The sequence below is a fragment of the Nipponia nippon genome, unplaced genomic scaffold (genome assembly GCF_047370975.1).
Source record: "Nipponia nippon isolate SJK-2023a ecotype South Korea unplaced genomic scaffold, ASM4737097v1 scaffold_3, whole genome shotgun sequence".
NCBI lineage: Eukaryota > Metazoa > Chordata > Aves > Pelecaniformes > Threskiornithidae > Nipponia > Nipponia nippon.
Window position 1 is genome coordinate 23,833,503 of NW_028262347.1, and position 27,808 is coordinate 23,861,310.

Genomic DNA, 27,808 nt, shown 5'->3' on the forward strand with positions numbered 1-27,808 from the left:
TCATGTGGATCTTATGCTTATATCCAGCTGTTAGTAAAAGAAGCTAGAAACACTTCCAAGAGTATCTCAATATTGATTTGACTTGTAAGCTACTGTTGTAGTTGTCAAGAGGAAGCTTCTCTGTTCTCAGTGGGAGGGAGAGGTAGTTCCATCGGTCTAGTAAGATATGTTCTTTAGCTTAAAAAAAAAAAAAAAAAACCTTACTAGTGGCAATTCAGGTAGAGACCCCTTACTTCCCCCACATTTCTACAAAGTTAGACAAAACATCTTTTTTTTTTGTGTGTGTTTATGTTATAAATTCTTAGCTAAATATATTCCTACGAGTGTAAGAAAACAAAGCATCTTAATGATGCCTCAGACTGTGTTAATGAAGCAGACTGCACAGAGGCTTTTCTTCACCTCAAAGTATTCTCTTCTAATTCTGATCCTATTCAGAGATTTAGCTCTGCAGGTAGTCCATGCAGTACACATCACAGGAAAAAGTAAAGAAAGACAACTTATCATGTTAGTATTTCTTCCAATTTATGAATAATGTTTGGCTTGTTTAAACCAGAATCTTTAGTGCCAACACTGTGCATAGCATGAGGATTAATCTGAGGGATATTTGGAACAGTTTCTAATTTTCATTATTACAGGATCCAAAGTTAGAAGACTGCTGAAGTGATACTTTCCACAGTTCATCATTGTTCAAAACTCAATTTCTGTGCTATTGCTGATTTTTTTAGAATCTTTAGAATACAGGAGGACCTGCAGGATTAAAACAAAACTATCAGTAATTGAATTTTTGCATGTTTTGGAACATAGAAAATTAGATAAAATTCACCAGATTGTCTGATAGAAATATCCCTCCCTCTCATTGGAAAGTGTATGTTAAGAAAGCTTTTTGTAATGTTTTATCATTTCATGTTTTTCCAAATGTAAATATTTCATGAGCTAAATTATTTCTAAATTTGGTAATTTCCTAGGATTTGTGACCTAATCCTCAGCAGAAATTAGGACTTTGTTGTTCTGCTGTAGAAACGCAGTGGGAGAAAAGATGTGAATAAGAGTACGACTGAGTTACAAGTTATCACCCAATCTTCCTCTTCTCCCTTCCCCTCTGTGAGGGAAGTGCCTTGCTCCTTGCTTATCCCTGACACAGCATGTTTCCCTCCAGCTGGTGAAGATATTCAGTGCAGTGGAGGTCATGGACATTGCTGGGTCCACCCATCGGCTGAACAAACATAAAAAGCCCTACAAATCTTCTTTTCCCTCCCCAGCCTTCCATGAGTTGGTGCAAGAGGACACAGGAGTGGTCATACTTCTCCAGTGTGGCTCTGTAAATTGCTGCTTAAAAGGTAGTCCTAATGAGAAACCAGTTAAATATAGTGATCCTCTTTTCTTTCAAAAGAGACTTTGTGGGAACCTATTCCACAAGTTGTTTCTTAGGAGAAGCTACCCTGTTACCACTAGAATCACATGTGGAAATTATGGAAAAAATTTATTAGCTAATAACTGAGACAAAAATGATGGATTGGGTCACTTAAAATATTGTGGGCATGTAGAAAGGTTTTTTTTCAGTTTCAACCTTTTCTATCTTTTTGAGTTTAAAATGAATTTTGGAAGCAGAGTGGTTTTGAACTTGAAACAGGATAATTTTGCAACTTTTAAACTGTTCCCGCTTTCTTAAAGTGAAAAATGTCTGAACTGACTGTTAACTATAATGCCAGACTTACATTTAAAGAAAAATTTATCAAAACATTTCTGACTGCTTTTAGGACAAGTACTGACTTTCTTAGAAATTAAACGATACTATAGTGTAATTATCTAAACTGCATTAGATGATTAACTAAGAAATCAGAAGGGATTACTGTAGTCAGCCACGTCAGTCTCTTGTGCAAAAAGATATCTTGAGCTCTGTTCACTTAGATGCTGTTCAGGCTCATTTTGGTAATTTAAGATCATAGCATTCTTTGTGGGGTAGTCATCTCCTTGCTTGTTTAGCTGCTTTGCTCCAGAAGTGAATGATTAGAGGAGAAAGAGGCAAAGCTCCCAAGTTCTTTCAAGTTGTTTGACGTGAAATGCATCTGCAAAGGTTTGCTGAAACTCCCTTGGACTGAAGAAAAAAGGTCCCTCTGCTTCTGACGGTTCATAACATGTAGGTGTGACCTGCCTGCTTAAAGTGCATGAAAGCTAGGGGGAAGATTTCTTTCAGACTGTGCTATCCACGCAACAAAATCTTGTGGAGGGCTAAATGCAGCTACTTCTTAAAATTCTAACCCCTGTTTAGATTTTTTGTTATTCAGCATAATGTGTACGAAAGTTTCGGCAAGTGTTCTTCTTGCTGAATGAAGGACTTTGTGCAAAGCTAATGCATACATAATTTTAAAGACTCAACTTTAAGATATGCCTACAGTCGTTAGGTTGTAATTTCGTTTCTCTGTTTACTTTAATATTAATTAACCCACTAGCATTTAAAGTATGTACACTGAGCACTGACTTTTAATTATAAGGTTATTAGAAGGTATCAGGAAGAGAGAAAATGCCAGCTTCTCTAAGAAAGAAGTGGATTATTTAATAAAATATAAAGCCATTTTTTTCAGTTCGGTGCGACACTCCTTGTGCACCTGAAGGTTGTATACCCTGTTCTTTTCTGCATGGTTGCATATCTGTTCCAGTATGAGCATTGAGCTGGCATACCTAGTTGTGTACATTGAAGAGATGTGCACCTGTCACATAATGGAAAACACCAGCGTTTTGCTTGTCTGACATGTTTACTTCTGGCCCCATGATGAATGATAGCTTCTTTCCCAAAGACAGGAAAGAGCTGCCAGAAAAATTAGATTTGCCTGTGATCTGCTTCCTGCCCCATCCTGGGGAATGTCAGAGAGTTGGTAACAGGTATATGAAGAAGGAATGCTTGCCAGAGAACTTTAAATAGACCTTTTTGACTACTTGATGGCTTCTGTGGTAAGTACTTAATTCTAACTGAGAAGTAGAAACAATTTTGTGAAAAAAAGAGATAGCTAAATAACTCTGTTGTCTTCATCTAATTTAGAAAAGAATAATCAGTAATCACAGAGGGCAGTTTGTGAAAGATCACAAATGTTTCACAGAGATAATTTGGAAAAAACTTTATGCCTTATCTACTGTATTTCTAGAAATCAGATCATCTCATGAAAATGTTGATCTTTTGGCTCTGATTTGTTCAGTGCCAAAAATGTGGTTGTCTTCAACAAGTGTAGTTAAAGAGAAATCCTTCCACTGATATTAGATGATCCTTGCACGTAAGAAAGGGATTGTTCTTTGGAATTAAGATGCTATGAACTGTCACAATTGTGATTCATCTACATGTGTAACTGTGAGATGGGGTCCTCTGTGTCATTATTATGCATAGGGCAGCATCCAAGTCACTGATGGTTTTGCATAAAAAGAAAAAGCAGGTAATACATCTTACAGTTTAATCACGCTCTCAGCTGCTTTGTGCCCTGATGGTCAAACACTGACAACTGGTGCCCAGCCACATTGCATCTGAGGAGGACCACAGACAGTTTAACAGTTGATTAAAAGCAAGCATATTTCTTTTGACCAATTGCAAGGCTCTCTGTATGCAACAAGAATGGATCTGGGGATTCAAGGGATGCACATAAAATGTTGCATCATGGGACCTTATAAAAAAAAAAAAAGGATTGAGACAAATGCAGCTCCTGCATCTTGTTTTGTATTCAATGCTGTCCCTAATTTTGCATTCAAAATGAAGGGATATGCAGCAATTTTTGGACTCAGATGCCTAATAAAAAGCTCATCCTCACAGAAGTATATGTGCCTGCAAACTCATTTCAGATTGAAATCTGGTCTCCGATTGAGACCAGAGCAGGCTGATGTGTTACTGACCAAGGAATCTTTCAGTGAGTAGCTCCAGTGCTGCCCTGTGGCCTGACAGGACCCCATTCCTTTCAGCCATTGCTTCAAAACAATGAAGTGACTTGCACTTTATAAATTCTTAGGTTCCTAGGGCATTGGAAGGGCTGGTTTAAGTTAGATAAAACTAGTGCTAGCACAAACTGTATAGAAAATATCTTTAAGCAAATTTATCACTTACTGAAAATTGGAATTGAATATGTTTGAAAATATACAGGAAAAGAGAAATTTTTTTTCAGTTAAGAATGATATGTTAAACACATACCAGGGAAAAATCTAACTATAAGTAATAGAAAGTTAATTTCAACTGTTTTACACTTTTGTTAAGAAAAATAGAAAATCTTTAAATAGAACGCCGTTTAGAAATTGGGTTGGAACTCTTTTTGGGATGGTCTTATGAGACTTCTTGTACTTGCTAGCTCCTGCCAAGTTGGAAGCAATACAAAAATAGCCTTTTTTGTAGCTTTAACAGTGCTTTCACCTTACTGAAAACAAGTAAACACACATATGAAAGACAGAAGAAACAAATTAAAAAGTCTTTATCTTAGCTTTGAGTAGATATTCAGCTTCTCATCTTTCTTATCTCCTACTACAATAATTCCAATTTTGCATAGGTTTCATAACACTATCAAGAGTTTGATCTTACAAATATGATAAAATGCTGTGGACTGGTAAATTGCCATACATAGGCTGAGCCTTAATAACAATGCGTGTACAAGCTCATCACCACATCTGGAACTTGATGCACCTAATGAAAGCCACATTATCCTCTATTTCCTTTAGACTAATAACATTTTCAAGGACAATTATGGTGACTCAACTAAAGTGTTAGTTATGTAAAGCACTGTAAGTTGATGTGTGTTTCAGCCCCTTGTGACCATTCTGTTGTTTAAGAATTGCCATAGTTTGTGTAGCTGAGAATATGCCAATGAGTTGGACATCCAATCAAAATACAAGATCCAGACCAGAAATTTAATTAGATATAAGCCCAGTAAAACTTGTAACAGATTTGATAAATACAATAAAAGTCTAAAATTTAATGTAGGGGACAGTAAATGTTAAATTCATATTTCATAAAGATGGAAATACCAGGAACCAGAAAATGATGGAAATCTGATTTCACAGAGACAAGTGAGTTTTATGCTTACTCTTAAAAAGCAAAACTAAATCTATTATGGGAATAAATCTTTAATTAGATTGTTAACACTGAATAGGCATCTAAGTGTGTGTGTACAAAAGTTTCATTTTACATAACTTTAAGCTCTTTCTTACACGAAATCGGAATAATTAGTTTAAAAGGCCCCGTAGTATTTCAATACATACATGACCACCTTCTACAAAACAAAGACTTTAATTGGTCATATACATCTATTTTTTGAAAGCCTATTTTTCTTTCAGTTTATGGTGAAGCTTCTTAACAAGAGATAAAATGGCAACAGAGAGATGCATACAGGCTAAGCCAGGAGGGGCAGAATTTAACAATAACAGAACGTTATCTTTATTTCTAGTCATCCAGCTAAAAATGGATTAATTATGAAATATCCTCTTAACTTTAGACATGAATTTTCAGTATGTACATGCAGTTCGAATTTTTCTCTTCCTAAAATGATGCTTTCCAGACTTGAGAGTGATTTCATAATCAGTCAGTTTACCAGAAGCATGACCCTAGTAGAATGGTCAAAGGATTGTTTTCACGGCAATTATCAAGGTCATGTTTACTTGATATTTTGAAACATATGGATGGGATTAAAGCAATGTTATCATGCTCATTGGTAGAACTGATGACACAGCACCTGCATAAATCTGTTTTTTACAGAAAACGTCCTCCTCTCTACCACAGTACAATAAGAATGGCTGAACAATGAAGGGAAAAAAGGCGCAGGGCTTGATTGTCCTTTTTTTAACTCCACTGAACTCAGATGGAATAACAGCAGGTATTCACAGGTATTGTGAATGACATTCAAACAGGTACTGCACAACATTTCCCAATTACAAAACAGGAAGGTCAGAAGATTAGAAAAGAAGTGGGAGGCTGCTTAAAAGACAGTGTCCAATAACAAATATAGGAAAAGATTTTTAGCTCTGAAGCTGAAGGACACATGACATTTTGCAAATGTCTTTTCTAGTAAGCTAGCACTTGTAATTGAGTGAGGTATAGCAGAAGAGCTCACAGCAGGCAAAGCATCTATCTCCTAATCTAGTCATCAAAAAGACACAGGCAAACCAATGTGGCATGATACAGAAATTGGTCCCAAAGCCCAAAACTGCTTTTCAAACAGTCTCTGTAAGGGAATTGTTTGCACCATATGTTTTCCTTAAGAGCTGATCTACTGAAATGGTGCTTTAGAAGGAGAAGTCCTACACACACAATGCAAATTATGGTAAAGTCTGAAGCAGCTTCCTCCAGAACACATCACCTCCTATCCCTTTGAGCCATCACACTGCATAAAATTTTATTGACCTACAAAGATCACATATCTCCATCAAGGCTGCCACATTTCCAAGTTGGAAATTTCTCTGCTATTCCCTCAGCATTATTTGCCTTGCCAATGAGGCTTGTAATTTCTTTGTTTCCAAACACCACCAAAGCCATAACCTTTGTCCTTATCAACCTTCATTTTTTGCTATTGTTTATATACTTGTCTCTTGTTTCCCTATTTGCTTACTTCATAATTTGTTCAATATAGAAGAGTCATTCCAGCCAGTGCCACTTTTCTTCCATCATACCCAAATTCTAGTTCTTTTCTGTGTGACTTAGACCCTGCAATTATCCTTGTGTCTCTTCCTCCTCTTCCTCACTGACACTGATTGATGTTGGCTTTATGTTATTGGTGTTTGTTACTTTCACTCTTAAATTGATCAAAATTTTGTTCTGACTTCTATATACAAAATGTTTGCTTGCTTTCTTTCCATCTGACTACATCCAGTGTTCTCAAATCTATCCAAATTTTAGTTCCTTTGTTCAGTGCTTCATTTCTGAAAGAATAAGGTAAAGCCACAATCCAGTTCAAGTGAGTGGGAGTTTTGCCAATGATGTAAAGAAACCCCTGATGTCACTGCCCCAACTGCTGTTAACTCTTCCTTTTATCCTTCCTCTGTATGCATCCCATCTATTTTCCAAGCTGCTAGAAGCTTTTCTAAAGGGATCTGTGTAAGTAAGTTCGAATTCTGTGTATCTGTGTTATACAAAAAATATAACTGGGTAATTTGACACTGTATTTTTCATTGTTTATCTGAGTCATATATGACTTGGCTTTATCTTGAACTGATTATCCTGCACTTTTGTGTCATTTTAATAAACAGCCCTATGTGTGTTTGAATTCTCCTGCACACCAGGAGAATGGTATAAAAATACATTGCAGGCAGGTCAGGTTTTCTAAACATCCAAAAGAGGAAAAATGCTAAATCCATTATGTCCTTAAACAACGTCATACATTGCTTTACTGCAACAGTAAAAGTTTGTAAGCATGAAGGAGGCATAGATGTAGAAAAGAGAAATATGTGGTGTGCTTCCTCCTGTCTCCTAGGCAGGGATGCAAGAAGCAGATCTCATTGACTGATGGTTTCCTTTATTGGCCTTTCGCTTTGTAGCCATGTAGCTCTGTATGGTACTTGGGTGGGTTTCATGCTAGACTGGGGGCTAGAGGGAAGCACTGTCAGCTGGCATTGCTCCAGCTGCACTTGCTTTGAGAAGGTGATTCAGAGCAAGGCATTTTAGTATCACAGCCAAGCGTTTTAGCATTTGACTATATCCATTTTCTCTCAAGGTCACCAGAATATACAAGGAAATGGCAAAACTGCAGTTGAACAGGCTTCTTCTGTATGACATAAGCTAATGTGGTTTCTAAACCTGTCTGCTGGAAAAAGTTCTTTGTATTTCAAAACACTGACTGTAAGCTGAAGAGCTACTCTGGATTGATTTTGTTTTTAATTGCAACAAAGAGATTTTTAAATGCTGTCGGTGTCATGTTACAGAATGTACTAGTACCTTGCAGAACACTGTTTGACTATAAACCTAATTAATAATTTCTGTCTTCTATATATGACCGAAATAAAAGCTTTTGTAAAATTATGCTAGACTTTTTACCTACAGAATGGGAAGGATTAAGTCTGATTTTAATTGTGTCACCTGAATGCTAGCACAAGCTTTTTGGGCTTCTTTGCCCATGGATGAACACATATATTCCTCTTAATGTTAAAGAAGTTGTGCACACACATTGACAGAAGACCAGACCCCTATGGTTGCAAAATGAAACCGTGGGCACCTTTCCAACACATGTAATGCCTCAGAGTCAATGCCAAGACCTATTTTTACTGCAGTTAGCACTACCATGCTGTTAAAAATGACAGAGTATGAGCAAGTAACTTAGATCTAACCTGTCAGGTTAGTCAGCAGTGATGTGTTTCAGAGCGCCAGTGCTTATTTTCTCTGTGATTTTTTTTTTTATTCTAGTTTTTCATCTCTGGTAAACAATATTCTCTTCTTATAAAGCCATCCACTTGGGTGAAGGATATTTCACAGAGGCCCCACACTCTATACCTTATTGACTGCTCATTGAAATAACTTTTTCAATATATTCACAATTCATCTCTCTCTCTCTCTCTCTCTTTTTTTTTTTTTCCCCTTAACCAATGCCTCTTTCACTTATTTTGAAGAATCACACACTCTTTCCTTAGAGGTTTAAATGTACTTGTTTTCTTATTCAGATGATGACTGCATTTTGCTCACAATCTAATTAAAGTGTGTGAGTGATATGTCTGTTAAAAAAGAAAGAGAAAAAGAAAAGAAAAGCCTCTGTTGCTTCCTAAAAGCTTAGAGTATGTAGATTTGTCAAAGAACATTAAGGGAACTAGAGTACGTGTAATTTTCAAAGACAGGTCTTGTTGTCCTGTTTTTTCACTTACACAAGTCGCCCCCTGTTGCAGTCTATTAAAAATCCACCTGTTTGCAGTTTCAGAGATCATGTCTGCTTATTTCAGATGAATAAACAGCTATCTACTAGGACATGTAGGTATTTCACAGATACAGGACAAATGATGAGGAAATGTAACAAACAGTGAGTCGGTTGTGTTTAGGGAGCAGTTCTGGAGAGCAGGCTGGAGAGAAGCTTAAGATAAGGAATTGGTGGTTTGAAAAGGCTCGAAGTCTAAAATTTGCATATGCCTAAAATATTCCGCTGTAAATCCAGCCACGTAGCACTTGATTTCCTAATCCTGACAATTTTGTATCTAGGATATATGGTTCATACAAAGTCCAGCCCCTTAATGCTGTGTTTATCTTTTGACTTCATATGCACAAAAGACATCCTTCCTTGTCTTTGTTACATATGTTCAATTGTCCTTTAAGATAACTGAACAACTTTGAAAAGAATCAAAACATCCAGTAGCTGTTCTGTAAAGTTTATGGAGGCAGCAAGTTTCTATTTTCATGGAACAACTTTCCTGGGTTTTTCCTCTGTGTGATAAGTATGAATGACTAGCTAAAGATTGTCATGAGAGGTCTTCTAGGACCATGCACAGGGAGAAAGTTTTAGTAATGGCTTACAGTTTTATTTCTATGTTCTGCTTTGAATATGCAGATGAGGAGAAACTAGCTGTCAGTAGATGGAAAATTACATGTGGGAATATTGAATAAAATCTCAGCAAATGACGCTTGGGTCACTTACAACGTTAATTAAGGTGGGTAGGACATTTGGTGGAATCGTTGTCCTGAAAGTTTACCATTTGGACAGACTTTCATATGATCACTGTACAGAAAACATGGCTGCTTTGTACATAGATCCTGATTATTTTTCACAGCATGAGAGTGTGCCAGGTCAGTGGTCTTCAGCTCTGTTCCCAGTATTCCTACAAGTCCAGGCCTGAAGCTCTACTTTCAAATTTCAGTTTAATTAAAAGTGTCTGTGTGGATTTAAGATATGTTAAGCCACTTTCTCGAGTTCAAGAGTGGGTTAATCCATGTGTTTGAAGACATACTTGCATAGCCAAGGCAGGCAGGGGAGTTATATAGCAAACATTACTTACAGCTTCATTTGATTCTGTGATTCAACCAGCCATTACTACATGGTCATCATGAGTGCTGTACATCAAGAGCTGGAATGGAATGGAATGGAATGGAATGGAATGGAATGGAATGGAATGGAATGGAATAGAATAAAATGATTTCAGTTGGAAGGGACCTACAACGGTCCAACTGCCTGACCGCTTCAAGGCCAAATTCAAACATACACTTCTGCAGATTCAGCAAGATATTGTAATTATTTTGGTACCATGAAGTCCAATGGAACAGGTCAGCACATCAACTAAAAAAAGATTTAATTCATTAATAAGAAGTGTGGAGTTCATTTTGTTCTATTTCTTATCACACAGGACAAGAGGCAAAGAGCCACATCTGCTGTACTGGATTATTTGATGAAGTATCAGATACTTTGTCTGATTTTCCTATTTCTGCTTTCAGTTAATTTTTATAGTAAATGAATTTCCATTTTCCTCAGAATAAAATCTATGCAAGTTGACAAAGATACAAAAGAAAACCCTCTGTAATTGTGGTGTTTTCATAACTGAAGTTTTTGTGGAAGCTTAATTTTGGCACTCTGCGACACATAGATTCTGTAACTCCCGAAGAAGCTTCCTCTTCTTTTCAGTTGTGCCAAAGAGTGCAAGGGAAAAGGCAGAAAACATCAGTTTGTGTCCTTTCTTGAATATGCATGCTATTCAAGCTAACATCTTGGATATGAAAAAAAACCCAAATGGAGCACAATAGAAGAGAAAGGATTGACTAGCTGCATAGAGAGATCGTATACTCTAAATTCTGATGGGAGTGTGTAATGCGTGCATGATCTCTTATGACACACTGGTGACAGAAACATCTGATAAGCTTATTACGGCTTTAGATGATCCTTCTTCCTAAGAGAAAAGATTATCATATGCTGTAGGAGGTTGCCATGTTCCAGTGAACTCATATGACATGTATGGTTACTTGCAAACAAGATAAAATATATGATTCCTAAGCTGATCAGAGGAGCTACTTCTACATAGCACTTTGATCAGTTTGAAGTACCTTTGAGAGGAGCACTCAAAAAAAAGACCGGGAGATGTTACTTCTGAGTGTGGACCTCAGTGTGCCCCTACAGCATGGCCAGTCACTGCCGTGTGTCTCTCTAGTTGCATCACTGTTGTATGATCAATGAAGCCTTCATACAGCTATGTTGCTTACTGCAAGGTCAGGTGGAATTTAATTTTATGAGCTTGAGCTACCTTTTACAGAAATATGGGTGTCTAAAGATGAACTGCAGATCTCCCACCACTGATAACGTGGAAGAGCAAATCTAAGTTAGGGAGCATAGCAGGCCTAAGTCCTATCAGTCCTTTTTAAGATCAGTATAAAAGTGTCCACAGTAGGCCTTGAAGGTGGTGAGCAACCTTTCTGGGGAATGTTGCGTCCTCTGGGATGCAGAATATTCTGAAATGGCATGGTATTGATCACTTGGGTTAGATGGCTGAACTTTGTATAAGACATTGTCCAATTATTAGTGTGAAATCTTTGTAGAGAAAGGAAATATTCTTTATAAAAACATGGGGAAAAAATCAACAACAAAAAAAAAATCAAGGAAGATCTCCAATATATAAGACTTATTGGCTATGTCTTTAGTGCTGAACAAAGCTGGATGCCAGGTGCCCACCAAAGCTGCTCTATCACTCCCCCTCCTCAGCCAGACAGGGGAGAGAAAATACAATGAAAGGCTCGCGGGTCGAGATAAGGACAGGGAGTGATCACTCACCAATTATCATCATAGGCAAAACAGACTTAACTCAGGGAAATTAATTTAATTTATTACCAATCAAATCAGAATAGGGTAATGAGAAATAAAACCAAATCTTAGAACACCTTCCCCCCACCCCTCCCTTCTTCCTGGGCTCAGCTTCACTCATGATTTCTCTACCTCCTCCCGCCGAGTGGTGCAGGGGGATGGGGAATGGGGATTGTGGTCAGTTCATCAGACGTTGTCTCTGCCACTCCTGCTTCCTCAAGGGGAGGACTCCTCACACTCTTCCCCTGCTCCAGTGTGGGGTCCCTCTCACAGGAGACAGTCCTCCATGAACTTCTCCAACATGAGTCCTTTCCACAGGCTGTAGTTCTTCACAAACTGCTCCAGCTTGAGTCCCTGCCATGGGGTGCAGTCCTTCAGGAACAGACTGCTCCAGTGTGGGTCCCCCGCAGGGTCACAAGTCCTGCCAGCAAACCTGCTCCAGCATGGGCTTCTCTCTTTCCACGGGTCCACAGGTCCTGTCAGGAGCCTGCTCCAGTGCAGGCTTCCCACAGGGTCACAGCCTCCTTTGGGCATCCACCTGCTCTGGCGTGGAGTCCTCCATGGGCTGCAGGTGGATATCTGCTCCATTGTTAACCTCCATGGGCTGCAGAGGGACAGCCTGCCTCACTGTGGTCTTCATCACGGGCTGCAGGGGAATCTCTGCTCTGGTGCCTGGAGCATGTCCTCCCCCTCCTTCTTCACTGACCTGGGTGTCTGCAGAGTTGTTCCTCTCACGTATTCTCACTCCTCTCTCCGGCTGCTGTTGTGCAGGGTTTTTTTTCCCCTTCTCAAATATGCTATCGCAGCGGCGCTGCCACCATCGCTGATGGGCTCAGCCTTGGCCAGTGGCGGGTCCATTTTGGAGCCAGCTGGCATTGGCTCTATCAGGCATAGGGGAAGCTTCTAGGAGCTTCTCACAGAAGCCACCCCTGTCACCCCCACAATACCAAAACCTGGCCATGCAAACCCAAGACAACCACAATGGCTACATCCATACAACAGAGCACTTAAAAATATCTCTCTTCTGGGTCCTATGTGGTGCATCTGTGGACCTGAGACATAATTGTTACTTTTTTGTGCATTTTTTTTTTCAGTTGAAAGTGACTGAAATAATTTGAGGGCATACAGCATATGAGATAACTTTTTGTAACAGAAATCTCACCCTGTAATATGTGTCCTTTACCGAGAGAGCATGTAGAATTTGTGAATTAATTTCCTGCTGAGATTGTAACAGTATAAAATGGAGAGGGGCATGTTTGTCAAAGCTTTGTCCGTACCGCCTTTGGAAATGATCATTGGCTTTATCCCTGAACTACTCCTGAGCATTGTCTCTGAGAATGATACTCTGTAAAGGAGCTAGTTGTGCCAAGGAACCTACTAACAAGAGACTGATTAGGCAGAGAAACCTGGGGTTCTAGTTTCAGCAAATCTTTAATTGTTCGTTCATATAGAAAAGTTCTATTTGAAGGTATGGCAAAATATAATTCTAGGATGCTTGGTAGCAAGGTTATGAAGCTACTGTTCTGGCAAATATAAGCCAAAGTCTCTCCATTCTCAAGAACAGTTACGAGGTAAAACAGCAATATCTAACAACAGTTATGAGGTAAAAGGATGCCACCATCTGTTCTGTCTCTGATATCTCTATTTGATTTTTTTTTCAAGGGCCTGAAAAGAAAATATATGATTCAGTGATAAATAAAATATTCATTAATAAAAAATGGTGTACATTATTTACATTGCTTTTTCTATGAACAAAACCAAAATAAATGCATTTGATTCAATCACAACCAATTTTTAAATGATGGCTTATTTGCCAAACCAGAGGGAAAAATTATATCATTGATTTAACTTCACTGTCTTACGCCTTTCCTTCATGGCAGTGCTGTACACAATATTCTACAGTAGCCTTAGGGGAAACACAGCCTTCAGCTACAATCACTTGTAAATGGAAACTGATGACTAACAGAAAAAATGCACAGCTCCTTTCCCAGGAGGCAAAGGATATCTCAGGATATCTCCACTGAAATTATTGTTGTCCTTGAATCTGTTAGTGACGTTAAAATATATGACAAGAGTCTTTTTTATGGGCGATTCTGAGCAGAATTCAGTGCAGTTGTCCCCAAATATACTGACAGCCAAGGTGGCTGCTTCTTGGCCCACAACTCTGCCTGATGGTTGCAAGCAGTTATATACCTACATGCCCAAACAGTTAGATATAGCTTCATGATCAAAAGTCCAGATGTACCTGAATATAAAAATACAGAATAGGTCCTCAGCTGCAGTGAACACTGTAGATTTTCTGCTGTGGTAGGAATTTTTGTGTATCCAAGGGATAAGTATTTCACTTTTATAGTATACATAACACCTGAAAGCAGAGGAATGAGAGGCTAAACTCTGAGTGCCAGTACCCATCACCTAGTCTTATACATGCACAAAAGTGTGGAGGTAGGTCCCAAAACAACTAATAATTTTGCAAATACACAGAAAGCCTACACACAGATCTGTCAGAGACCAAGAATCTAACAATATTCAAAAAGAATTAGATGATAAGGATAGCAATAACGTATGGTAGCATTTGCTAATGTTTGAAACAATTTTGTCAGGGGATAAAATATCATACTTAAGGGTTTAATACAGTCTCTAATGATTAATTATGAAGATAAGAACTTTATGAGAGTAGATTTTCCTGTGACTGGGTCTCTTCCATATCATCCCGTTGCTTTGGCCACACTCTAAGACAGGACATTTGACCACATGGAGCACACTTCTAATCTAATCGGGTAACTTCTACATTCTTAAACACTTAGAAAACAAAGTATTTTTCATTCTAGATTAAATATTTTTAAAAATAAGATAGCTATTTGTAGTAGAAATGTATAAAACTGAGTGGGGTTTTTTTGTCACCAGTTTTTCCTTATTAGTTTACCTTTATATGGCACTTTTGTTAGCGTTTCTGAGCTCCTGGAAAGCTTTTATGATGTTCAGGCTTTTAAATTTTGTTCCTTATCTGTTTTTTTCAGCTCTGCTTTATAAGAGAGATCTGGTCAGTCATTCCATGCAAAAAATAAGATAGTAAAACCGAACAACTCCCCCCATCTTTAGGTAGCTGTGGTTATGAAAAAGAAGAACATTCCTTCATTTAAAATCATGTGTTCATTTCTTCATGTCTTCATCCTGTGGAGTTTGAAGTTTGTATTCTCTGCAGCTGAGAAAATGTGCAGCTGTAAACCTGCTGTGATTTTCCACTTGTATAACAACAGTATACTTTTTAAGTGGAGACATCAAATGCTTGTGTCACTCAATTATTTGTGATTACTCCAAGATGCTTTCATCTGATAATGCAAACCACAGTGTTTAATACCTTTCAAATACATAATGTATGACTTTTCATCCTAGTGGAAGCTTTTAGGTTTTATGCAGCTGGTGAAATTTCCTAATCTGACATAATTGTTGTGGCACCAGCAGTTTAAAAAGTACCTCTTCTTTTAGAGGAGGCTCCTAATCTACAGGGTGCCTGTTCTGATGGGAAAGTACTGTGTGGCTTGTGGACAGACTGCTTAGTTACTGCTTTGGAAGTGAAATAGGGACAGGTGCCCTCCCTCACTTGGCCTTTCTTCTGGACACCTCTACTTCGCAGGGTCTGACTGCATCCTGACACTGCATCAAGACAGCCTGAGTGCTCCACAGGTGGAGAACCTGTAGTCAACCCAGAAGCAGAATATAATATGTGCATCAATGACTAATCAAATGGCATAATGATTTGGAGCAAACTGGGGCTTATTTTGTAGTGTAATTTCTGAGCACTCCAATGGATTAGGAATAGATTTCATTACCATGTAGACCTGTTGATTAAAGATCTTTGCAGTTGCCTGTTTTACACTTTTACGCGGTTGTGTTTCGGGGAATGGGAGTTCTTTCATGACTGAAGCACTTTTAAATTGAATTTGTAGAACATTTCCACTTAAATTCTAGCAAGCTGACAAGCCCTTTAAAAAAAAAAAAAGTTAAAAAATGTATTAATTACTGTAACAAAACCGGTTTGCAGTATATTTCAACAAAAAAGGTAAATGAGATAAAAAAATCTGCTTACTGGTCACATGGGTATTTGTACGGAGTTGGTGGATAGAGCTCAATGAATAAAGGAATACACCATCTTAGTGAGCTTAATGTAAGGGAGCCGGACAATTCAGTTTCCTTATGCCAATATTTGTTCTCCAGACAGATCAGATGGGATTTATTTGACAGTGTGCAGACATGTAGCTTATGGGAAACTAGTCATCCGATGCTTCTAGTCAGTATGCTGAATCTCAAACCCATGGTCTTACTAGAAACTGCATTTAGAATAATCATAGAAATGTTGGTGTCCACCTGTCAATGACTTGTCTGTCATCTTTTCACATTTACAAGCACAGTATTTATCAAACGGTGTGTCTCTGAACATGCAATGTGTGGAAGCTTTCAAATATAAAAACAAATGTTTCTGTAGCACAGAGGCTAGTCTTTTATGTGTGCTAAAATGGTTAATACATAGTAATTACCTAGGAATTAAAAAAAATAATAAATTGAATTCTTACACTCATAGCACTTCAGTGGTCTGAAATGGTGACTTTTAAGCAAGCAAACACTCTATCATACAATAATTTTACTAAATGTCTTAGCTATGCCAATTTTTCAACTTCTGCTAGCCATAAGTACCAACACTGTAGCTTCTACTTTTTATAGAGAACATGACTGTGGTTGATAAATTCTTTCTCAGAGGAAATGGAATGCATTTTAGATGAAAGAATTAGCATTAAAGAGTATTTCAATTTTTTCCTCTTTTTGATTATCAGAAGGCATGTGATTCGATATGACTTCAAGAAGACATGATAATGTCTTTGCATGTCTCTGATATTCTCTATTACTTTCCTATGATAAGATAAGTTTTTTGGTAGTTTATCCCACACATAGTTTCTGTCAATCATATTTTCACACATATAATCTGTCTGTTTAAAATCCTGTTTTTATTAACAGATCCTTTAACAACCTGTAACTTCTGATAGTCTGTAGCTGTGAGTTATCTTTGACTTTTTAGTGTTGACAAGAAAGGAAAATGAAAAATGTATGAAAATGGTGGAAGAACTGTGGTGGCAGAAATATGAGTAAGCTTTGGGAGAACACTGGCAGGATACTTTGTTGGCAGAGGGGGAGTGTGCAGGTAAATTCCTGGCTTCATTACCCATGCATTCAGAAAAGCCTGATGGCTGCAGATTCACAAGGTTTTTAAGGAATGAAAATTAGGATACTTTTCACCCCCCAAAAGGCATTGGCAGAAGACGCTCACAGGATGATACTCATAGGAAAAGAAAAACTTCAAGTGACTGCTAACTTGAAAGGTTTTCACTGAGAAGAAAAGATAGTTGTAATTTTAAAGTACACCAAGATCCACAATTAAGACTTTAAAGAGTTTTATGATAACATAGCATTACTCTTCTGCTGTAACTTTGAGATCCAAAATATTCCTGAGATATACTTTGTCTTTACTGCTTTGTTTAAATTGAAAAACAAAAACACAAAAACACAAAAACACAGCCCTGTTTACTGAGCTACATCACGATTATATGTAAAGTACTAACCTGAATTTCACCATCATGTGATGATTTTAACTTGAATTCCATAGAACTTGCCACACATACTAAATCTTTTCTAACTTCTGGGCTTAGCCACTCTCTGTGAAATGCATGTGAATACGCCACTGAAAGCAAAAATGGAGCAAAGCACTGCAGCTAACGCTTGCATAATGTGCATTGTGTTGAAAATCCTCAAATTCATTTTCCTGCCCTGCTGGGCCAAGATGAAGAAGCACATATGGTGAGGAAAGCCACTTGCTGTTGGGAGACCTCTGCATTCCCTCTGCACAGGGAGGAACAATTTAGCCTCCTCCCTCACTCTCTTCTGCTAATCTGGCACAGATCAAATGCAAGAGACAGAGTGTGAATGTGGATAAGTGAGAAGATGCAATTTCCTGTCTCATGTGGCTAAACGTTTCTTGTTAAGTGTCAAGTTTAGAGCTGAGTAAACAGTGGAATAATATATTTATGATTCTGTTTATGCGATTTGACTTGTGATTCAGTGAGCGCTTCTCCCTGTTTTCTTACACACACCTACAAAATCTGTAGTTTGGCTTGGAGCACATACATGGAGACTAAATGGGCTTTCAACCCCTTTTTGGCATACCTGCTTTTTGTAGATTTGCTTTTTCATGGAAGTGGAGGAAGGCTATCAGTAATGTGGATAAGAAAAGGAGATTACTGCAAAGTACCTGTATTTGTCAAGCAAAATATACACAACACTACATCAAATGAGGAAAAGCAAGGGTCATGTATGTATGAGCAAAAGAAAAATTACTTGTGAAGAGAAAGATTTTATACCACCTCTTTCCTCAGCAGTATGGTACAAGAGCTCATCATCTGAAGGCAAATGCCCCATGGAAACATTTTATAGGTCTCAAACATGCCTTGGACATATCCAAGGAGTAAAAGCTGGGGGCTGCCAGTCATCAGGGTGAGCAGCACTGGTAAAGGAAGGTTGAGAATGCTGGCAGAAATAGCAACTAATTGGTATGAAAATGGCAAGGCAAAAGGGTCTGCAAAATTTGCTAAACATTGTATCTGATTTAGATTTCACTCTCCCCTTTGCCTTCGGAAGGGAGAAATGCAGCTGATATAAACTCTAGAGTTCATATTTACAGCCAAAAATAAATCTCATGCAAAAAGCAAAAAATGTTGTTGGGGGGGTGGGGGAAGAGGCTGTGGGGAAGGACAGGAAATTATTTTTAATGTCCTAAATGTTCCTATACTTACTGTATCTTATTATATCGCTCATCCTAAAGTAATCTTAGCCTTCACCTGAATAGTCTCAGGTCATTAATAATTATTTCATTCTGTGCTCCTGTTGGCAAAAATTAGGTCATCCAATCAGGGAAGGCAGTGAAGGCAGGGTACTATGCCAGTAATATAAGCAACTTGTCAGATAATAAAAATCTAAAAATGCTTTCAGAGATAAAGGCAAAAGAGGTTGCAAGGTAGGATGCAGGGAAACAAAGGAAGTGACCTGAACTAAGGGTTTATTCTAAAAGGCTCAGCAGGGCGACAGTGATTAGGATAACTCCTGGCTATTAGAGGATTTGTGTAGCTGGTAAATAACAGGGCTTGCCTTTTCATATTTATTTTATCATGCACTATATATTATTTTGCCTCTTAGTGAAGCTCAATACATGGGACATGATGGGTTTATTAGCTGTGTTACATCAATAATATATTTTAGTTAGAGTTGTCATGGATCATCTGTTATTTCCACCCAAAATATTTCCTCATAGTATTATAACCTGTCACAAACACAATTTACACAAACCACTACAGCATAAAAACAATGGTGTGCTAAATTTGACTGGACTGTTCCTACTCCAGGCCAAATTATTTATACAGTTATAAAGCTAAATAATGAATAAAATAAAACCAAACATCTTATTGCACCATGTTTATTCTTTTTTTGCTATTCATGCTGATTTGCAAAGCATGAAACAAACATCCCCTTCCTTTCAGAACATGAATATTGCACATGTCTGCAATACAAGCCAGATTTACTAACCACTGATTAAATAACAGCAACAACAACTTCATTCTCTAAGTTTATAGGAATGCTAGCAGGAAATACAGTAAAATCTGTCAGGCTAACATAGGGATTGGTGAGGTTCTGCCACACAGAATAAACTATGGACAGTATATGCAGTTGTATATCAAAAATACTTAGAGTTTACTCATGACCAACCCTAGTCACCTTAATCCCACCATGAATTAAAAAAACCCCATAGTTTGGCATCCAGTTTCAGCAAACTGTTATGTAGAAGTGGAGGTCCTACATGGACAGCTAGAGGAAAGAGGAACAAACTGTAGTGTGAACTACACCTTGTAAAATATTATAAGATATAATCCCTCCATTGCAGAATAAATATGTGACTATTCCAACACAGGAGAAACTTAAGAAACTGTTACTTCTTAGAGTCTCTGGTCAAACAGCTAGAGGAAACATTTCCAATGAGCTGTTTGTTTCTAATAAAATCAAACAGAAGTCTGTGGTCCTCAAGCGTACTTTTTTAATCTTCAGGTACATTTTAGTAAGTTAAATACCTTATAGATGGAAGTCATTGTCATCTGCCATTTTGATCATTAATAGTAACATTCTTGGACCATGTCTAGAAGGACTTGCCAACAAAGCTAGGAGAGTGGAAACTAAAAAAAAAACCCGCACTCACATACTGAAGCTGACTAACATAGTTACACTGGCAAAACCCCAATGTGTGCTTATGCCAATAGAGGAAAGCTAATGTTAGTTTTACACCTGTCATTCAGTGAGGTGATGTAACTGTGCTGGCAGAAGAACATCTCTTCTTGGCATACATGAAGGGACTTTGACAGCATGGCCCCAGCAGATTGGCTAGTGGCAGAAGCTTTTTAGTTTAGACAAGCATTAAATTTTGCATTGAAAAACTGGGTGATCTGGCAAGATAGAGCATTTAATTTGGAATAGCTCAAGAAAGCACTTAAGGGAATCAACAAGGTTGGCTTTTTTGTCTGGCCACCATTTTGCAGGCTGCAGACTGTATCCCAGCACACCGAATCATGTTCACTGAAAGGGAAACAAGTAGATCATCTCATTAGTTTAAAAGAACAAGGAGTGTTGGTCCCTTTATTTAGATGTATTGGAACCATAATTAACAAATCTAGTGATGGTTCTTAGTTTTTTTTAATGACAGAAAATCAGTATTTAGTAACTAGGAATTGTATGGTCATGTTGCTTTTGGCATGCAACTGCTCTCTGTCATTTTGTTATACAATTACAGGTATTAATTACAGTTTAAAAGCAGGAAAACCAGAAATGCTTTTTTAATTTATTTTTAAGAAGGGGAAGGAAAACTACCTTTCAGTTCTTTCACTTAATTGAGTTGGTTTTCCTCCAGAGATGGAATGTCCTATTTAATCATTACAGCAGATGTGCAACAACAATCTGAATATATGGGAATGTAAACCAAAGGGATTTTCTGTTTAAAACACTGGCAACATCTTAAAAATATGCAATCATCTGTTGAATTCTGGGTTGGCTTTGAGCACTGGAAACACAGTACTGAAGAAAAGGCTTTACTTTATATTAATAATTAACATTTATAAAATGCCTTGAGGAATAGAACCCCTTAATTTGTATACAGTAGTCAAGTAAAATATACCGTATAAAATACAGACTATTAATTGTGCTGACCAGAATCCCATGTACTTTACACAGGTTTCACCATATTTTGTCATTTTGCTTTGAATACTAATTTGTTATTGATATCATTATTATTTAGGTTATTTAAATATCCATAATGTGCAAATTGGAGGACATGAAAGCAAATTAAAGCAAATTAAAAAATGGTCCCTGTCTCAGTCTTCTTTATTTAGTTCAAGAAGACAGAACAAGGAAGGTCAAGATGTCAAAGAAAGAAGAGACAAAGAAAGAAAAAATATTAATAAAATCCTTAGATAATTCAGTAACAATTTTTATTAGAGATAATTCAGCAACACTTCTAATTATTACTACTACTATTGTAGAACTTGCGATGTAACACCTCCTAATTATCACTACTACTATTACATGGCTTGTGGTGACAACTTTTCTTCCCCCATTTTCCTCTAAGTAACTTGGTAGTACTCAATTTTAAGAACAACTTTAAAAGCTCAAAAACATTTAGGTATATATGCAGGCAGGTCTGTCTCACTTTGGTCCCTGGACAAATCATGGAGCAAGCCCTCTTGGAACACATTTCTGGGCACATAAAGAAGGTTACTGGGAACAGTCAACTTGTCTGACCAACCTGATAGCCTTCTGTGATGGGATATCTGGGTTTGTGGATGAGGGGACAGCTGGGGACGTCATTTACCTTGATTTTAGCAAGGCTTTTGGCACTGTCGCCCACAATATTTTGGTACCCAAGTTAGGATGTTATAGTCTGGGTGGGTGTACAGCCAAATAGGTAAGAGTCAGTTTGGACGATGGGGCTCAGAGGGTCATGGTTATAGGTCATGCTCTACCTGGAAGAACAAGGGGTCTGTTCTGGGACCTGTCCTGTTTAACATCTTTGCTAATGATCAGTAGGAGGCAATGACATGCACTCTCATAAAGTTTGTAGATGGTACCAAATTGAGGAGTAACAGTGGATGTGCTGGAGAAAAGGGCTGTCATCCAGAGGAACCTAAACAGGATGGAGAAATGGGCTAATGGGAACCTCATAAAATTCAACAAGGACAAATGCAAAGTTTAGCCCTGGAAAGGTAGAGCCCTTGCAATGATACAGGCTGGAGACTGACTGGCTTGTGAGCAGCTCTGTGGAAAAGGCCATGGAAGCCTTGCAGACAGCAAACTGAGCATGAGCTAACAGTGCCATGGTCATAAACAGGCCAACAGCCTCCTGGACTGTATTAACAGAAGCAGATAGAGTGAGGGAAGGGATTATCTCTCTCTACCTAGCTCTCATTAGGCCACATCTGGAATACTGGCCTCCCAGTACAAAACACACATTAATAAACTGGAGCAAGTTCAGCACAAGGCCACCATGATGGTTGGCAGCTGGAGCACCTGCCCTATGAGGAGAGACTGATGGAGCTGGGCTTGTTCAGTCTGGAGCAGAGACAGCTTTGGACAGACTGAACAGCAGCCCCCAGTGCCTACATGGAGGTCACTGAGAGAAGGGACCCAGGGTCTTCACAGTGGGGTGTGGTAGGAGAGCCTGAAACCATGGGCATAAATTAAAACAAAAGCCATTCAGACTGGATAAAAGGAAAACCATTTTTCGCTCTGAAGACAATCAAGTTCAACAGGTTGCCCAGAGAGGCTGTGCAGTCTCACTTCATCCTTGGGGGTTTCCAAGACCTGACTGGATAAAGACCTGAGATGCTTGGTCTGACTGCACAGCTGACCCTCTTTGAGGAGAATGTTGGACTAGAGACCTGAGGTACCTTCCAACTTGAACTAACTATACTTATAAATGACAGAAAATTTTTTTTGAAAGAATGAAACCAAATTCTTCAGTTGAACTGATTTTGATTTTTGTATGTTCGTATGGATTTTCAGTTTGAGAAAAACTCAGTTAATGATCTGGGACAAAAACTCTTTTTCACACCGAGAATGCTCATGTGAGGGACAAGCCGTTTTCCTCTCAGCAGTAATGCTGAGACACTATTGTTTAACACAGTAGATTGAAGAGCACTGCAGCTGTTTAAAAGTTGAGAGATGATTTTTACATCATCTTTTCATGGCTCAGGCCAACATATTCTTAAGCTTAGAGTTCAAATTTGAACAGTAGAGAACTTAAATCTCTTGGTAGCTATGCCTCACATTCTGCTTGAATCTAGGTCTGTTCTGTCCTTGTAGGCAATATCTTTTCAGGCTGACAATGAATTTCTCCTTCTCTTGTGGCAGATGATAACAGTGACTATATAGGAAGTACCCCAGATCTCTAAAGGGAAGTGCACTGGCTTGTCTTCTCTGTATAGTGTTACCATAGAAAGAGCTATGGATACCTGAACATCCCAGTGTGCCAGATTCACCTTGTATGATTAACTGCATTTGGGAGAGTAACATAAATGTTTAGGTCACTCATAGTTCCCCTGGCTATTATCAGCCAAAACATACTAGAGTCAGCCCTGAATCAGTCACAAGCCCACTTTGGTGCTGGTTCTGCAGTGCAATTTAGACACATGTACTGCTGCATACCTTCTACACATAAGTTCCTACCTTCTGGTATTGCCCCCAGAAAAGTTAACATGTTAGGTTTTATTTCAGGATTAAAATTCTTGACAGTTCAGAATGACAGAGGGAAAGCAGAGGTCAGACACTGACATGAGAGAGATTCTAATGCTGAATCGAGTAAAGATGCAGTATTACCTATGGATGACATTGTAGCTGGTGAGGGTGCAAATACGGAAATAATTGTCAATAATGGTGTACAAGAATTGTGGAAGGACTACACTGTGTTATTATCCAGGAAAAACTAATTGAATTCTCACCAGAGAACGTTGCAGTTGAATTGAAAAAAAAAAAAAAAATATAATGTGGCAGGACAGTTCAAAGAAGTGAGATTCACTCTGAACACAGAAAGAGCAAAAAGAAGGTAAAAGGTGGAAGGAGGGGTTGTATGTATGTGTGGGGGGGATTGGAAGGGGAGGCACATATGTCATCACTGCTTTACCTCATTGCTTTTCTGAGATCCCCTCCTGAGATACCTCAGAGATGATCCTCTAAGATATCTTCATACTGCACATTTCTGTGGGAGTCAGCAAAATCCTGCCTTGCCATGAGAATCCTCCAGGTAGACAAAGAAGAAATTTAAAGCTTAGCCAAGTTCTCACATAAAAATAGTATTTGTGTCAGGTCTATGCCATAAATACGTCGTTACCTGCTGAAGAAACCAAGTAGAGTCTAGGTCAACTTCAAAGACAAATTAGGAGTTTGGGGAATAGTTACCTAAGCCACATTAAAACCACTCTGTGTTTTCTTGCTGAGTTCTGGTGTAAGTAAACACCTTGGTAATCAAAATGATGTCATTGTTCTGGAGGTTGAGAAGCACTGTGATATGATACCTATCCAGTACCTGGACTCCTGGCAAGTGCCAAGTCAGATATTTTCTGCCCATGTTTTTGAGATTGCAATTCTCCCATTTCATCCCTCACCCAGGAAAGTTTCCATATAAAGAAAATCCAGGCATGCACTTCAGATGGGAGCTGTAGAACTCTGAACAGATATTAGTTCAGATGATGAAGCATCAAGACTCCATGCCATGATATGACATTATATGTAAAATAAGGATACGTGCATCCAGAAGAAATGAGGCAATTTGGGTTGCAGTACATATGTCTGGATTGAACCGTGTAGTGCAATGGCAGGATTGGGCTTGAAAAGAAGTATGGTTAGCCTGAAATTATAGAACGGGTGATATGTTTTGTCACATGACAGTCTTTTGTACACGGCATAGGCTGTGTATGGGCTCATAAGACAGTCCTACCCGTGCCTGCAGGAACAACCGTGTGTGGATTGGCATTAGTCCTGTGGCACTGAACAGATGCCCTAGCGCAGAACTTTCTTAAGGTTACGAATATGGCCCTGCCTCTCTTTCCATGCTTGACCCTTATTTGATAGATGCAACTGCTCGTTGGGCGTAAAGATCTGCTGTATCTGATAGATGGAGCTGTTGAGCAAGAAGATATCTGTATTGTAATGAAAATGTGTCAAAACATGGGTCATAGGGAGGCAAAAGGGCAAACTAAAGCCATGACAAGGCTATGCTATTGAGGTAATTCAATGGCGAAAATGAAGATATGTTTGCCTTGACATACCTTTTTTCCCTTTGGTAAATATGCACCTGGACAGACATGTGAAATAATGGTGAGTTTTTATCAGTTCTGCTCTCGAGGAAGAATGTAATGAGTGCTTATAGAAACCAGATAAGCTTTTGCATAGCCTAAAAGAAGCGATAGTTATTCCCTTTCTCTTCTGAATTGGTGTACTGAGGTCACTTGAGATGACAGGTGCACAGACATTGAGGGAAAAAAGCTGAGATTTTGCGTATATGCATTAATCGGAGCTCAAAGAAAGACTGCCAAAGTGAAATTCAGAGCATGCAAAGCCACATAACTAGAAACCAATAAAAACATTGTTGGTAGCCAGCACAAATGAATCTGTCCAGGTTTGTACAGCAATCATGTGCCATCACAGAGGGACATGAAATGTCCCAAAGCAAAGTTCTGCTTGCTAAATTGCTTGTACTCCCATAGTTTCTATCAAATCAGCGTCTTCTACTATTTGACATATTTTTGACATTCCTTATGTAAAATTAGATAACAAAGGCTGTGGAGCAGGGACAGTTACTCTGTGTTCTGTCTCTGTGCACTTCCTAATGTAGATAATGTAGATGTATTGCCTAAGATTTTTTATTTTGTTGCTGTTCATATTAGACTTTTGCCTAAGATGATAATTTTCAATATGCACCAGATTCTTTTGTGTGTGGTTAGTGAATCCCCAGCATTTCAGCAGTAGTGTGGGTCATGCTTACATATGAAAAATACAAGGGAAAAAGTACGTTAGAGACTCCTTTCTGTATTCCTATTGCCTCCAACAGTTTATAAACTAACTGCTCTTAAGGTGTTTCTTCTCCCCCAGTTTCTGCTCTGTCCTTAAACTTTTCCAGGTTGTTGTCTCCATCCCTGGTAATCCCTGTCCTCTGCTTGTTTTGACTAATCTAGATTATGGGTTTTGGCCTAGATTATAAAGCAGTATAGGCTCTTTCAAAAGTCTTATTTGAAAAGACTTATTTTGAGAAGTCCTATTTTGTAAGTCCTTTTGGAGCGGACTTTGAAAGGGCTGTGGGTTAGATGCAGCACAGAACGTATCGTGTATAGCATGCAACACATCCTCTGCACTGCAGCTAGGAACCTGGTACCTGGTTCTAAAATCCAGTTCAGGTTAGTGGGTCTTGCTCCAGAGCTAGGTAGGGAATTCACAGTGGCCTTCTGCAATGAGTGAAATCTGACAGAAAAACTCTGCTGGAGAGGTGTCACAATGAATTATGGAACAAAAAAACCCAGAGTGACACCAAGGCAAGTAAGCACTCAAGTGAAACCTTTAGAGATTAACAGTAACAGGGAGGAAATACTTTTATAATGCACATATTTTTAAGTCTAATTTTGGCCACTTTTATTGCAGTTTAGTCAATTTCTTTTTCTAAAAGATCAGAAAGAAATTTAATGAAAAAATATTTTTATTAGTTTATGTGTTTTGTTCAATTCACCTGTTGGAGCAATTCAGTGTAAATTCACTGAAGTCAAGGGATCGGCCATCAGTGGATTCATCCTGCTGTTGTTAAACTTATTCTGACATAAAGAATGGACTCAGCAAACATTTCTAGATAAGGCTAGTACTTGAGTGCAGCCTTTGTAAGATTGCTGTTCACAAATTGCAATTGAAATGTGTGCTAAGGGCTGAAGGGACTTGTTTGATTTTTTGTTTTTCTTTTTTTTCTTTCCATTTTAGCTGCTTCCTTGCTCATTACATTGTTCCCATTAGCATAATGTATTGGTAGTGTTTGCACAGCTTTTCCTGCCAAAGGCTGCCCTGCAGTTGTACAGCCATTGGGGTAACCAGCTGTTACTTATTTAAGCCTCCATCATTTTGTATGACAGAGTAACTTAATTATGCCCTGCTTGAAGATGCTAAATAAAATTATCTTCTGAACAAGTGTACTTCACTTAATATTTGTCTCTATCAGGTACTTGAACTCTGACACTTAAGCCATGTGCGCTAAATAAATAAACACATTTTAAAACTAAACCTAGTAGCAAGGTAATTATTACAGAGTTAGAGGTTGCTTTATAGTATTTCTAGAGTACAGTTATCTCTTTAGCTCAGGTATAATGCATATTTAAAAGACTTTGGAAAACAGAAGCTAAAATGTAGTCAATAGCATAATAAACCAGCAATTACGGTTAATCTTTTTCTATGTTTTGTGAATATAGGAAATAGATCTTCTGTCAGTATTGGTCGTTTAAAAAAGACAGGATTGTAATAGAATCATAATACTGTATAAATTTCAAGTCTGGACAAGAAAAAAGATCACTTGCTACTCAGAAATACATTCTAGTTATAAGAATGTGTTAGTCAACAACAATGCTCTCTCTGTGTTATAGCAAACCATTCAGATTTTATTTTAATCCTGGAGTATGAATTAAGTCCAAGCCACACTTTTTTCTTTATCCTGGTAACATCTTTTCTCAGTTCTCTGTAAGGCAGATTTCTTTCTTTCCCTTTTCCATCACTGGACAATTATGCATATGAAAGTGACAATTTTGGGGTTGCCAATTGGCTCCTTGGGTTTTGAGTGTTCCAAAATGTCATATTCCATATTTTCTGTTTTCAAATGGATTATAATTGAAGATGTGCCAATCTACATTAATTCATTTTTGAATAGTTGTCCACCTGCCACATTTGCTAGTTGATTTAGCCTTAGGGCAAATAAAATCTGCATTCAAAGT

General features: G+C 38.2%; 1 protein-coding gene across 5 annotated transcripts in view; it reads left to right on the plus strand.

Moving 5' to 3' along the window:
• GRM8 (glutamate metabotropic receptor 8) overlaps positions 1-27,808 on the plus strand; it is a 342,436-nt gene that overhangs the window by 297,856 nt on the left and 16,772 nt on the right. The window contains exon 10 of one of the 5 annotated variants that reach the window (XM_087766393.1): positions 2,796-2,928. The exons of the other annotated variants lie outside the window; for them this stretch is intronic. Within the exon in view, the coding sequence (XP_087622519.1) occupies positions 2,796-2,822 (27 nt within the window). The 3' untranslated portion in view covers positions 2,823-2,928. Of the gene's footprint in view, positions 1-2,795; positions 2,929-27,808 lie in introns of those variants that run through there. 5 annotated transcript variants of the gene reach the window in all.